This window comes from Corvus moneduloides, chromosome 6, assembly GCF_009650955.1.
Source record: "Corvus moneduloides isolate bCorMon1 chromosome 6, bCorMon1.pri, whole genome shotgun sequence".
Lineage (NCBI taxonomy): Eukaryota > Metazoa > Chordata > Aves > Passeriformes > Corvidae > Corvus > Corvus moneduloides.
This window is the reverse complement of record NC_045481.1, coordinates 27,562,574-27,577,344: the sequence shown is the minus strand read 5'-3', so window position 1 is coordinate 27,577,344 and position 14,771 is coordinate 27,562,574. Positions and strand designations below refer to the sequence as shown.

The window sequence follows — 14,771 nt, the reverse complement described above, 5'->3', positions numbered from 1 at the left end:
TACTTTTCTACCATGTTGCAAAATCCTGAAGTGTGCTTTCAAATAGAAAAAAATTAAGACTCCACACAAACTGGGAAAAAACAATTAATATTCTTAGCCAAACTGCCAAGATTCCTGCATAAGAAGCTGCTGACCCTGGAGGAATCTTGTATTACCAAATGAACATACAGCCCTAGATGGGACCCTTAAAATATTTAAAGCCCATTCCTCTGTTCTTACTAATAACTGTCTTGTAATTGTAGAGGGCATGTTCCTATATAAAGGCAACAATACCTGAAGACAAAAGAAAGAACAAACACACTATCACTTCAATCAAAATTTACTTTTACCTCACAGTGTTAAAGTGACAGTAGAGGAACACCCACGCATTTACGTGTTAGAAGAAATAGATGCCAAAATTTGGTTGTTCTTTACCTAATTCTATCCACTTCTACAAGAATATGATTCTCACAGACAAGGTGTGTAACATACAGCCTTCAGTTGTGCACCACTCAGTGTGATATGTTGTTATCACTGTGCATTTACCTGAAGATTATACGTAGATCCTGGTGTATCATACAAGTGGAGAGGTAGACGTTCAATAGATTCTAATACTGCTATCAATTTCCGAATTAATGCAACTGCCGGACGACTGTGAAAGAGAACAGTTACTATGTTACCACAAAACAAAACAAAGAAAAAAATTCTACAGTATCTCAGAAAACAGGATCCCGCTGAGACAACTATCTCAGCATGCTATTTCTACCAACAGTATCTGTTCTAGTCACATGGTTACAGCACAGTAAGAAAGATACCAATCTGCACAGGGATGAACAAGTCATCTTTATATTGTCAATAGATGTTCTATAGATTGACTCTTAGAGATAAAAATTTTCAACTGCTACTTTGATATTGGATGCTGCCTTGTAAGATCAATTTTTTATTCCATTGAAATGGAAAGAACAGGTACTTTGTCTTTAAATTATTTTAAACATACCATACTTCTTCACAATTTCAAAGGGGATTTTCTTGGTTTGGTATTATTTTTACCTTTCATCATCCTCATTTTCACTGAATGCTGTTTTGAAAACGTTTATCCTCTCTACCAGTTGACTACAGTCTTGTTTCACATCTAAATCAACATTCTAAGAGGAAAAAAAAAAGCTACATTTAATACAAAGTAATTAATTTCATTTTTATACAGGCAAAACCATCTATGTAGTCTCACTGAATTCCCTATTTAAAGTCTGTATGTGAAAAGCTAATCATCAGCCATTAGACCTGACCAGAGTTGACTTAAAGATTTTTCAAGGCTCATTCAAACTAAAGTCATCTATTGTGACAGCTTATCTTCTTCAATATGTAGACCAGTAACTGGAGCAAGTCTGCCCAATTTTCACCAAGACAGGAAAAAGACACATTTATAACGGATCTTTCAAATTACAGCACATGCCTTCATTTCATCTTTTTTAAAAAAGTTTTTCTCTAAACACTTATGTCTACAAACTCACATTGTTTAAAACTGTCAGCAGCGATTGAACTAAGCCACTACTGCACATTTCATACGGAGAAATAGTATTCTCATCCTTCAACAGCACAATTAAGTTTTCCAGAGCAGTCTTCATTAAATCTCTCCAAGTATTTTCTCCCTCAATGCACTGAAAGACAAAAAGATCATTATCATGAAACAAGGTATGTCTGTCCACTTGCTTCAGTTGAAAAATAATGTCCTAGGAAAGTACCTAACTAGGTAATACATGCATTAGAACTCCCCACATTGCAGACAGACATACGACTCTCCTTTACATCATGACAGACTAGTCAGAACATCATGTGATTTCCACTGATGTCACACATTAAAAATAAAGGAGATACACTTACCTGCCTGTTTGCATGAAGTTCCCATGCAGACTCTAACTGTGTTGCTATGTTCCTCAGTGTTACAACTACTCCTCGAGGCATACTTTCAACTGCTTTAAAATGATCATCATATAAATCTCTTGCCATAGTGCGTACCTACAAATGGATTTTGATAATCGGAAGTCAGACCTTACTGTAATGAGACTGTTATTTTACTCCTAGATACTGCAACCTTGGTCATCGTTTTTTAAAGTAAGTCCATGACAGGCAGACAAATAGGGAAGAATAAAAACCCATGTGCATAATGAAATGGCAAAGGCTGCAAAAGGAAAAAGGTACAGGAGAAATAAATGGAAATATACAGAATCTTACTGACAGAAATGAAATTTACCATCATGTATTAAAGTTACAGCAGAAAAGGTAGGAGGAAAAGGTATGATTCTCAATCTGTCAATCTTTCTTTTAGAACTGTATCATGGATCAGGTAATCTTTTTAAATGTAAAATTAAGCAGGTTTAATATGGTTTCTGGATGCCCTATCAACATTCCTTAAACCAATTCACACAAAGTCCCTATATGACCTCTTATAGTAGGAATTACTTTTTCTACAAAGTATGGTTCACACAAGATACAGATTAAATAAGCTCTTATTAAACAACATTTTTCTTTTGTAAGAAATTTCCCCAAAAATCTTTCCTTTTCACTATCATTATATGTGCTACAATAATACATTACACAAGCTTCAGAACTACACAGTGCAATCTTAGGTATAAGAGAGCACTGCCTTTCTTTTATCATCCCACCTATTATCATTTTACACACGGTATTTCAATTTTCAATTTAGTGTCACATTTCCTAAGATATATGTCCTTAAATGCTGCAGATATAAGGTACAGAATATATTGGCTGCACTGTTAGAAACTGCAAGACAGTTCAAGACTAAAGATTAGCCTGAGTCCTTGGTATAAGTGGATCACAGAACGTAGTTATTTTGTGGGGTTTTTTTGTAAAGAACTTAATACTTGATTTCTTAGTTCCTCCTTTTCCCCCCTCATTTTGAGGAGAAAGGAGAATTTTAAAGATATCTAAAATGAGGGTGTTTACTCATTTTGCTTCACTACCACAACTCTTTACAATGCAGACTGTTCACTTCCAGCGCCCTGTCACGATACCCAGTCTGAAATTGGTACCTAGATGAACAGAAGTATTATATGCCTCTGACACAACTGTAGTATCGACTGTAACTTCTTTTCTTGTACCATAAAGACAAAAAACCAAGCCACAAAACCTCCAGAATCATACAAATGCAAGTCAGGAAGATTGGATTTTCCTATGTTTTAAAAAAAAAGTTTTCCTCTAAAGGAGGACAGAGTTTACTAAGACTGTTGGATAAAAGCACCTGAAGAAGTACTTCATTCTGATTGATGTTTTCCCCTTCAAGCCTCACATAAAATTGTGTCTAGTTGAAATCAGAGATTTTAATCCTCTAAGAAGAAACTATACCTCCATAATAATATTATAAGACAAACTCAATTAAATTCTAAATATAAAAGTTACAGATGCTCACCAACCTTTTGCTTTGTCTTCTCCAGTTTAGATTTCAGTTTTCTTCCTCTTTTGCCTGTCCAGCCAGTCACAAATTCTGACCCTGCAGCATATATTTCAGAAAAGTCACATTTTTTCATAGGTATGAAAAGCAACAAATAAAACTCTCTCATATACACTTGTTCCTACCTGCATCTAACACATACCTACATACTTACCCAAGGAAGTTTCAGCCGTAAACGAATGTTTTGTTCCTCTGTTGGATTCAAACACAAAGCCTGGCAAATCTTCTTTCAGTATTGTAGCTTGCTGACCATCAGAATTGTGAATAGCAATTTCTCCTTCTTTTAAACAGGTCAGTGACCAGTTTCCTACAGTAAGTTTAGTTGGCCCTGGTGTTGATAAAATTGGCTGGCTTGTGGTAGATGGTTTTACTTGGCTTCGAGCTCTCTGCAACTTCTCAAGGAACTCACTCCTACTTTCTATTTAAAAAGAAACAAATTTGGTTTTTTCCAACAACTGCTTTCATCATTATGTATCTTAGTTTTTTCAAGAGCAAAACAACTCAGTACATTCAATGCAAAATTAAATTTAAAGTGTCCTAAATTTTGGTTTAGTGTATTTCTGTATTTCAACAGTGATCTATTCCACAATCGCATCAAAGCTGCAATGCAACAATGCAACTCTTTCTGAAAGATGAAATTCAGATGTATTAATTCATCATTACAATTATAATAGGAAGATCAAAGAAATGCATTATAAATTTTTAGTCTTCAAAAAATGGAAAAAAAAAAAAATCTCAGTATGCCCACCACGAACTATTCTCAAAAGGGAGTTTTCAGAAACAGGAAATTTAAAAAATTATTTAAAAAAACCCACAGTTTTTATTAAATTATATATTTATATTTTAATCATTGAAAGGCTGAGTACATAATTTTTTAAAAAATTCCATTTAACGTAAAAATGGAAACACCTCATTAAAGATTATATCTCAGCTTCAAAGTTAAGAAGTGTCTTTCAGCATACTGATTTGATAAATACAACTTTTGTAGTCTATACATTTGTAAAATTGCTGTTTTCCTTCTGCTGCAATGACAAGCTCTAGGCTTTTTAAATCTGCCTATTTTTTACAAAACAAAATTGCAAATTAATGCAAAAATAAATATGTACTTGAGGCACAATGTTTTTTATTGCTTAAATTTCATAGCATACACTAAGAAGGCTTATAAAAATAATTTTGAGTTTTGATATGCAAATGAAAATTCTGTTAATTAATTTCAAATTTCCATAATTACATTTTAATATATTTATTATATAGCATGTTCCACTGAAAGTATTCTGTTTATACATGGTTGGAAATAATTTCAGGTTCCCTTGGACAGAATTTTGAGACTTTATTAAAGCTTCAGAATTACCATTAAATTTCAATTTTTGCATTGAATTTTTTTTTCTAAAAATTCAAACAAAACAAGTATAGAGTTAATATGGAGAGGGGTGAGTACAGACCTTCCAAACTGTTCACAGTATATATACTTGCCCACCCACTCCAACTTTCATCATGCAATACACACTAACAGATTTCACTACTCAACCCTCATATTCTTGCCAGTTGTGAAGTTACTAAAAAGTTTACCATGAGATTAATCAGTAATGATTTAGGACAGCAGAACATATAGTACAGTTCAGGACTTAAAGATACTATTCTGAGTCTATACTGTACTGTAGTATTTTAGTTAACAAATATTAATTTCTTAAGTAAAAAAGGCTGCTGCACATGCTTAGAGCTCATGGTTAAAGTTCAGGCAAATGGCACTGCAACATCAGCAATCTTAGTAAATGTCTATTTGACTACATATTGCAAAAAGCCTCATTTAATCCTACATTTAGCTCCTGTCCCTCCATGATATCCAGACTAGGCATCTTGTTAAAAAACTTGGGATTTGTTCAATCTTTTTCAAAAGATTGATTTGAAATAACATCTTAAATGCTCAATCTGACTTCTCTTTTAAGTTCCCTTCACTCCAAATTCATCTGAGCTATCCCCATTCCACTCATCTTGTGCAGAAATAGCCTCATCCCCTTGCCCAGACCATTGGGAAGTAAAAAAAAAAAAAAAGTTGGCATCCAGGGGCTATGAGAATTAAAAAAATTATCTTCATGGATCTTCTCAAAATTGTATTATATGATAAACAAGTATCTTAACATAGGACTTGTTTACCTTTTAAGGTATTAACCTGATTAAAAAGAATGCAAAGATACATTTTCTGACCAAAAAATCAATAAATCTCAAAGTGGTTTCCAGCTGCATTATAATCAGAAATACTATATTGCATTTTGTCTTCTTGCCCCAAACTTGATGCATGAAGTCATTAATACTTCATTTCCATCCTGAATCATAATATGTTCTGTTATTTCACCCAATATTGAAAAGATAATTGAAAACATAATAATATTGCAAAGCACTTTATGTCTGCAGGTTCATAAATGCATGAACTGCTGCAAAAAAAGATGGAACAATAAAAGGAGGGTTGTTTCTGCATCTAGAACCCGTTGTGTATTCTGTACAGAAAATCAGAACCGGCTGTGCATTGCCAGTGCATAAGGTCTGTTCCCTTATCCTCTCTCCAACAAACAATTAAGACACTGTAATTTGTTTCCCAATCTCGATGAGAAACTTTCCATTACTTTGTCTTCAAACACATGCAAATTCATTCTGCTAGCTAGAAGCAAACAACAAATCACCATTTCAACCTGCTTTTCCTGGGATGGCCACTACAAAGTGCTTTTAATGACTGGGGTGAAAAAATTAAGTACGCATGGAGAAGAATCAAAACAAAAAGTTAATATACTTTTACTGGCAAGATGTTTACTTAACACAATTCACCAAGAAAGTCAAGTTATGGCCACATGCTATCTGATAAAATGCATCACAATTAACTGACCACCTTCCACCTGTTTACATCCTTTACTATTTAGTAAGCCAATTCCTGCAAAACAAAATAGCTCAAATCAAATTATATAAACAAATGTAACAGTCTCAAAACTTAACCTGGACTTGAATTGTAAAAAATCTACCTGAACTATCGGATCCTCCTTCAGGGCTTCCACTGGAATACATTGTGGCCAGCTTTCCATCCAAGATAAATCTGAACCATCCATTACTGCCATTAGATAGCTCCAGGGCTGCAGCATCACTCCAGATATAAAGGCAGTCCCTTCCCCGAATGATTGACCAGTCTCTCCAGTGGTACGGTTTACCCTGCTGCAGTTCTTTAGCATCCTCCTGTGGTTCATCCTCCTGCAATAACATTGTATTAAGCAACAACATGAACCACAAAAATCTCCAATCCATTGAAAAAAAAAAAAGGAAAAAATCCTCAAACAACCAAAAAAACCCCAACACATAAAAACCACGGACATTTTTAAAAGGAGGAGATTTCTCTCTCTTTAGGAGAGAAGAATTATTCAAACCAAAAGTGTAGGAACTATACTACTCCTGCAAGACGTATCCTTGAAAGTATTCTTTAATAGAATAATATACTTCCTAGAAGTTTCCTTTCACATATAGCTTTATCTACTCAACAATAACAACAGCTTACTGCCTGCAACATTCACCTCTGTTCAAAACTTGAATTGTGAGAAAAGAATCACAAAATGACTGAGGTTGGAAGAAACCTCTGGAGGCCATCTAGTCCAAACCCTGCTCAGTTATCTGACTGGTTATCTAGGACCATGTCCAGATGATGTTTAGTATCTAGCCACCAAAAAACAAAACCAGCGCCCCTCCCAAAAAAGACCCAGACAACCCAAACCCCACAGTAATTAAGTTTAACTATACACTTAAGATTTAACTATAAATTTAATTGAATTGGTAACAGAAGAAGTCTGTTATCCATTCAGTTCATCTGACTGGCAACAAGACTTGGAAATTGATAAATAACTTCAATATGTACTTACGGCTTTCATTAAGCAGAAAATTATTTTCTTTTTTATATATTTAATATATTTCATAACAACATTTAAAACATCTGGAATTATTTGATGCATGAACATCAAAAAAGATACACTTCTGACATGAATACTTCAGGAAGGATTCACTTTGTTACTAGTCACTTTCCAAACACTGAACAAAATCAAGTGCCAAACAACTTGACCACAAGAAGTATAAATAGGAAAACTCAGCAGATAATATGCTAACAGAAAATGAAGGTAGAGAAGAAAACAATTAAAACATGTGGCATACAATAAGCATTAATTTAATATCCTACCTTGCCCTGTCCATTTTTGTAACAATAAACATTTTACTAGAAGTGTCGGTTTTACAGTAACAAATAAAGCAAATAAATAAATTCCATACACTTACCTTCTCAGGTTTAGACTCCTCTTCATTTTCATCATCAGACGATGGTCCTGCCAAAGTTGACACTTTACTAATTACACCAAGTCTAGCCAGTTGGTCTAGAAAAAGATCACCACCTTTATCCACTAAATCCCTTATGATTTGCAAGGCTAACAAATGGCCATCATCATCATCCTGTAATACATTGGGATGAAAAGAAAATAACAAAGGAGATCTTGTTAATTAAATATATATATATATTAATTAAATATAATTAATTAATTAAATTTACAATTATAAATTAAATAAATATATATGTTAATTAAATATATATATTAAATATATCTTTACATGCTGAACTTCACATGTGGTCACAGAGGGACACCATAAAAGTTTTAGGGTTACTTATTAACAAAGTACATGGAATCACTGAGTATAACTCCCTTTTTTGTACTGGTTTCATAAAGGATAACATTTTCTTTCTTCCTACCTCTTGATCAAGCACTGTAGCTGTTATCTCAACCAGTATTGTGGGCAGGTTGTGGCCAGCATCAGAGTCACAAACCTCTTTCAGCAGCGCCTCAGAACAAAAATGTATCATTTTTCTAATGAGCGCAAGACTTGCTTTCCTTTAAAAGATTGTAAAAAAAACCGGTTCTTACAATGATAAAGCAAGCAATAATTAAAGCAATAAAAAGGTTCAAGAAAAAACTCCTTTTGTACTCTATTTATGAATATTTTCAAAACACAAGAAATTTAATCTGTTTCAGTTCTTGTTATTGGTACCAAAATTAGTTATTGTTAGTAAGCCCTGGATTATCTCTAAGAATAAAGCACCTCTGGTATTTTTTGATTCGACGGCGCTGTCCATCTAATATATACTTCTCTCCTCAACCCTTTCCCAGGTAAACCTATTCTATGTCCTGTCTATATCCACTTTTAGTGCTGGCAATTCACTTCTGCACACTTTGTCACCCTCAGAGGTATCCAGCCTTTCATTTTAGTCATGTATTTCCCATGTTTTGAGATCCCTATAATTTTTAACTCTGAAAGTACTATGAGATCATGCAGCTTCCCACACCAAGAACCATAATTAATTTGAGAGGAAACTCCTGTAGGGTTAAAGACGAATTTTTTTGGCTGACTTCTAAAAACATAATTTTTCTGATTCATAAAGATAACTTTCAAGGAGAGAGCCAACTACTTCTTTGCACAACCTGCAACAACAATTAATCATTATCAGACTGTTAACATAGTTTCTTATTTCCTTCAAGTAAAATGACCTAATTTAAGCTTTCTATCATCAGCTCATGTGGAGTCTCTCTCCACTAGAGGCCTTTCTTATCTTGCATTTTCACCCAAAGTACCTGTAAACACTGGGAACATAAATAAGAGATTGGAATAAATGTCATATTTGCAGTATAAAAGGCTAAGAGGTTATGATCAGATGCAATTTATCACAACCATTATGCCATGCACAGTATTCCTCTATAAGTAACAAATCAAGGCTACATTTTTGCAATTCAACAGAATTACAAAGAGCATCTTCTCTGGTTGATAACCTGTTAGTAAGTCTTCTAAAACCTTCAAAAGCAGCTTTTTCTAGTCTTGATGATTTTCCAATGAATGTATCTTGACATCATTTTTTTGTTTTCCTCTACTAAATTACAACTTTCATTACAGTGGCTACAAACAGCTGTAACCAAATCCTGTATGCACAGTGTATACAATATACTATATGAACATAGCATTCTTTCATCATGCTGCTACATTCAAGAGGTACGCTCTGGTCTCCCATGACTAACCATGTTTTTTCCAACACACCGCTCCCCCCGAAAGGAAAAAAATGCTGCTTAAAATGATAAGTAAAAATCACTCTTGCAACACTTTCCAAAAAACCACTTCTATTCAAACAGAAAAATGATTGTCACTAGCATTATTTAAACTTTTAGATTTACTTTGGCTTTTTAAAGTGTGTATTAATAAATTGTCTATCATGATAATTACCTTATTGAAGGCAACATAGTTTGTTGAAATGTTTGTGCAAACACAGGCAATAGTCTTTTCAAGTATATGGGTGCCATTTCTGGATCTCCTTTGGGTTCATTACATTCTTCCTCATCCTTGTTTGCATCTTTCTTTTTCTTCTCATCCCCTTTGTTGACAGGACACATCCAATCCCCTGGAAAATTTTTTTTCCCAAATACATTCAATTGCAAAAATCAACAAACCAAACAAAAAACCTTTCAAGACATTGAAGCTTTCTTTACTAATATCCAAGCACCTGAACATGAACATACATTCCTAAAAATGTAAAATTTACACATGCATGACTTCCTGAATAAAGTATTTAATAGCAAGTATCACCTGTGGCACTAGAATTCTCAAGAACAGTGAAAGTGCAGTTCCCATGTAGAAAGAAAGGATACCAGAGAAGCTACCAAGGCTGACACGCTCTGAATCCACAACAAAATCCTACTCTAGCCCAATTCCACAGCTGAAGAGCAGGACAACTGGCACTGTTCATGCCCACTTAATCATTTCTTTGGTAATTCCCCTCATTTTACAACATTTTAAAATACTAAGGTTTTTATGCATATGTTATGGGTTAAGAAAGGTTGGTCACAATTCTTTTTTTTTAATAACCTTAATATAGTAAAATTCCAATAACTGCATGACTGAACATATATCAGCATTTCTACTATAGCAGGTGTTATGGAATTAAAAATTGCACTCACCTGGAGACTGGAGAATAGCTACTACTTCACTGTGCCCCCTTTCCCGAGCTTTGTCCAAAGGAGTTTTCCCATCTTCATCTCTCAAATCAGGATTTGCACCATGTCTTAAGAGAGTCTGAAAACAAATATTTTTATGTATGAAAAAAAATTATGGTTTCTTCTTCTAAAGTAGCAAATGTGTTTTTCATACATGATTCCTACAGTCTTCTTGTGCTTGTAAGTATTCTGTGCTTTTTATATCTGTAGAGCTAATATAAAACTACTTTTATTCATTACTGCTCTATTATAATGAAAAATCTGTGTTTTGATAAACACTGCAAAGAATGTGTAAATATTTGACAGCGCATGTATCCAACATATTGCATTGAAGACATTTGGAACAGAATAAGATGAAAAGTCAGTAAGGCATCCTAAGGGTCAGTTTAAATCATACCTTTGCTACCTGAGGTCTTCCAAAACATGCTGCATAATGTAATGAGGATGACCTCTGACCTCTGTTAACATCAGCACCCCTTTCACAGAGGAATTCTACCTGTTACACAAGAAAATGGAAATTAGGTTTTTTATTCTTTACTTACATAAATAATGTAACTTCTTAAGGGTCTATAAATCTAATTTACCATTTCCTGAGTTCCAAAAGCTGAGGCCCAGTTTAAAAGAGTTTGTCCTACATCATCCATAAAATTTACTTCAAAAGCTGAAAGATAAAATTAAATAAAATAGTTAAAGTTCCCACAACTATAAACTAACTAAAGTTCAACAGTATTCTTTAAATAAAAAGCAGGTCCTACAAAAATTAAGCATTCTCAATAATTCTGGAGAAGCATCTATGCTCTTAACTGCAATAAAAAAAACGTGGCATAGGTATGATTACCAACAAGAGCTGTTGAGTATTTAACAAAGTAAGTGAACTTGTATAAAAATATTTTCAAGGAATTACCTAAGCATTTGTTATGACACCACAGATTATAAAAATCAAAGATAAAGCAAGCATCTCATTTTCTTTTTCAGAGTATTTTTGCTTACCTCCTGTGTCAATAGCATCTATTAGTGCATCAGTATCCTTACTGCGGATGCAATCTATCAGTTGCCGATGAGAACGTTCCCCAGAACTATCCAGTCTTCGCAATCCTGGGATTCTGCCTGTAGATCCAGCACTAGATTTTGGTAGGGCTTTTCTTCCTTCGAACAGTAGCACCAAAAGCAGATCTACTAACCGCATGGTATCCAGTACACATCTCTCATCACCCTGCAACGCACTTTCTATAGAATCTGGAAGTTCAGATCTTAGAAGATCCTGGAAATAATTAAAAGTCTGAACAATAAAAAATATACAGGGCTTTAGAAAATACTATCAGAATTGGGTTTAATCTCCAAATGAAATGCTTCCTTTTTTTCCCCTCTTTAAAAATAACTTAGGTGTACGTGTGTGTGCACACATGTAAATATATATATATATAAAATCTACAAATATGAATATCTACATATAAAATAGCAACATAAATCTTGCACATATTGAAGTACACAAAGGGAGAAGCCCCATGAAAACAAAAGCTGTAGCATAAAATAATTTCTTACATGTGTTACTACTGGAGAGCCTCTACACAGGGTTGACAACAGGCTTACAATAGTTGACACCTGATTACTTAATTTAGAGTCTGCAGCGGTAGATGGTGCTCCAGTGCTACTCCGTCCAGGTTTGCAAGCTGAAGATGGTCCTGATGCTGTCCCACCAGCAGCTGCCATGCGAGATAACAACTCCTCAGTTAATCCATGTTTAGCTAATGGAGCTGGGTCAACTCCACGCCGTGTGAATCTATCAGCTAATGAAGCAAAGCATCTCAAAGCTCCATCTGAAACCTAAGAAAGATGTGCAAGAAAAACTGATGAAATATCTTTTACTTAAATAAGAAGATGCTAAGAGGATATCCACAAGAATACAGGACACATACAAGAACTTGATTTCCCCATGTTCCCTTAGAAGTCAATGAAAGGAGGAGTCCGGCCAGAAACTCAGAGTTAGAACCCAACAAGTGCTCTGAACTGCTCACTAAAGGACTGTACTGTTGCTGTGTTTTTTCCCCTCTTTCTCTCTGTTGATCATATATAAAAATAAAGGAAACTTTCTGAGGATCAGCTTTATGAACATGTCCTTACCTATATGAGCAAAAACCCAAATCAACCTAGAAAAACACACTTTAAGACAATATTGTTAAATTAATACATGTTGGAAGCCCTTTTTAAGGAATTTTTAGTTATAGATCTTCTTGTTACAGGAAATACAGATGCAGGATTTATAATTCCCACTAGCAATTGTCCATTCTCACAATAGTTTGAAAAAGAATCAAAACCAACCCACAGCTTGGTATTGAAATAGAGAGTACTTAACCTTCTGGTAGTTCCAATGTTAGAAACTATTAAAGTAGCCTTCTACTAATAAAACAAACACACACCAGAAAACCCCCCGAAACAGCAAGAAATTGCACTATGAGGATTTGCTTCCTAGCTTTCACACATTTACTGAATTTCTAACTTGTGGCTCAAGGAACAATGAAGATAAAAATTTCTTTGCAGTTTTATCTTCTATATTTATAGAATACCAAATATCCTAATATTATACCATGTATGTAAAAAAATACATATTTTTACATATATAGTTAATATTCTACTAATATTAAAATGTTACATTAATTTGGTGCTTCTATTAAAATAAATGCTATCAAATGAGCCATTAAATGATGCACCAACTGAAAACTCACAAAGTATTACACTGACAGCGAAGCGTGATCATTCAAGTTATATTTAAAGGTCTACGTATTTCTCTCAAGCACAAGAAAGTTTTCAATTGGACCAAGCCCAAAAATCGGACAAACTGGGAAAAGCAAATTTTACTCTTAGATAACTCAGATGATACACTGAGCACCTGACACAGGGACACACAAGAATTTTTGTGACAACAAAATACAAATTCCCAAATTTAGGTTTGTCACAAAAGGGAGGAAAAAATCCAACCAACCAACCACACACAAAAAACCCCAGTGACACTGTGTAAACAAGGCTTACTGACAATCCTCTTAACAATCCAACAAAAAATACTCCTGGCCAACTGCCCAGGAAAGGATCCAACATCTTTTCATGTCCGTGTCAAAATAAAGGAAGGTTTTGCCTTTAACATCTCTCTATCTACATACTAAAAGTTTCGGTCTTTCCGATCAGGAGGTTTGCACAGGCCTATCGAGATAACTTGCTTCAGGCACACTTGCCTTTAAAGATGTACGGTAGCAAACAAGACTGATGTCAAGAAACAGTAGAAAAACCACCCCATGATACCTATTCTCTAACCAAACTCTGAATCACTACAGACCAAGTACTCCAAGACAGTTATTCATTAATACACAGAACAAGATTAGAGTATTAGCCAGATTTCATGAAGACAAAAATCTTAAATCTCCATTAAGTTTGCAGACTTCTGGTATGGTCTGTACATGCCAAACATTCTGAATTATCAGTACTCTTTTGCAATGGATTTTTTTCTTTAATGTGTAATGGTCACTGTCCATGTTCTCTGGCATTTTGCTCCAGTTCTTTGACAATACAGATAAACAATTCTGCCAATCTTTATGTTATTTGCATATATTTTATAGATATTTACCATAACAGCTGTCAAAAATACACAAGAAAGTTCACTTGTTTAACACACTGCATTAGTGGCATCAGTTTACAAAGCGAAAGAGTATTTGGAAAGTATTTACATTTCTTCTCCCAAATTGCAAGAGTAACACAAAGGTTAAAAAAACCGAAGTTACAGATAAGCTGTTCTTGGAGCCACATTCATCTGGTCTGAACTCATCCCTCAAGTGGTGTTACTAACTGGCAGCCCACACAAAAAGCAACCAAACCCAAGAGTGCAAAAGGACAAGGTGGGGAGCCACAAAATTTGGAAAGGGACATTACTGGACAAATCCATAATACACATCCAACATCCACTGTAATCCTGAGGCTTGTTTCATGCATAACATAGTTCTCAAGGATACCAGTACAGATTTATTTCCTATCATCTGGGTCCAATCTTAAACACACTTATCTTTAAGCTTAACTGCTGAACAATTAGGTTAATTTGAACTCTCATTCACATCCCCAACAGCCCCAGCAACTGCTTTTCTCTAACAATTTATAAATTGGGAAACAGCTAAAATACTACAGACTTAATGGTCTGAATTTCAAGATTAGCTTGCCTCAGATGATTAGTGTACTAATAAAATTACTTAATAGCTAAAAAAAATGTTAGCATGTTCTGAAATGGTTAGTGT

General features: G+C 34.4%; 1 protein-coding gene across 11 annotated transcripts in view; it reads right to left on the bottom strand.

Annotated features, from left to right (window-relative positions):
- The window catches only part of HECTD1 (HECT domain E3 ubiquitin protein ligase 1), a 63,251-nt gene that overhangs the window by 28,688 nt on the left and 19,792 nt on the right, over positions 1 to 14,771 (bottom strand). For 6 of the 11 annotated variants that reach the window (XM_032111380.1, XM_032111381.1, XM_032111379.1 and 3 more), the window contains 15 exons: positions 12,040 to 12,321; positions 11,488 to 11,776; positions 11,082 to 11,158; positions 10,895 to 10,993; positions 10,462 to 10,576; positions 9,731 to 9,905; positions 8,214 to 8,352; positions 7,748 to 7,918; positions 6,460 to 6,682; positions 3,591 to 3,866; positions 3,411 to 3,487; positions 1,861 to 1,995; positions 1,491 to 1,637; positions 1,030 to 1,124; positions 526 to 631 (listed from right to left, as the gene is read on the bottom strand). In XM_032111380.1, the coding sequence (XP_031967271.1) occupies positions 526 to 631; positions 1,030 to 1,124; positions 1,491 to 1,637; positions 1,861 to 1,995; positions 3,411 to 3,487; positions 3,591 to 3,866; positions 6,460 to 6,682; positions 7,748 to 7,918; positions 8,214 to 8,352; positions 9,731 to 9,905; positions 10,462 to 10,576; positions 10,895 to 10,993; positions 11,082 to 11,158; positions 11,488 to 11,776; positions 12,040 to 12,321 (2,406 nt within the window). The remainder of the gene's footprint in view (positions 1 to 525; positions 632 to 1,029; positions 1,125 to 1,490; positions 1,638 to 1,860; positions 1,996 to 3,410; positions 3,488 to 3,590; positions 3,867 to 6,459; positions 6,683 to 7,747; positions 7,919 to 8,213; positions 8,353 to 9,730; positions 9,906 to 10,461; positions 10,577 to 10,894; positions 10,994 to 11,081; positions 11,159 to 11,487; positions 11,777 to 12,039; positions 12,322 to 14,771) is intronic. The other 5 variants (XM_032111389.1, XM_032111384.1, XM_032111382.1 and 2 more) reach the window with 3 other exon arrangements.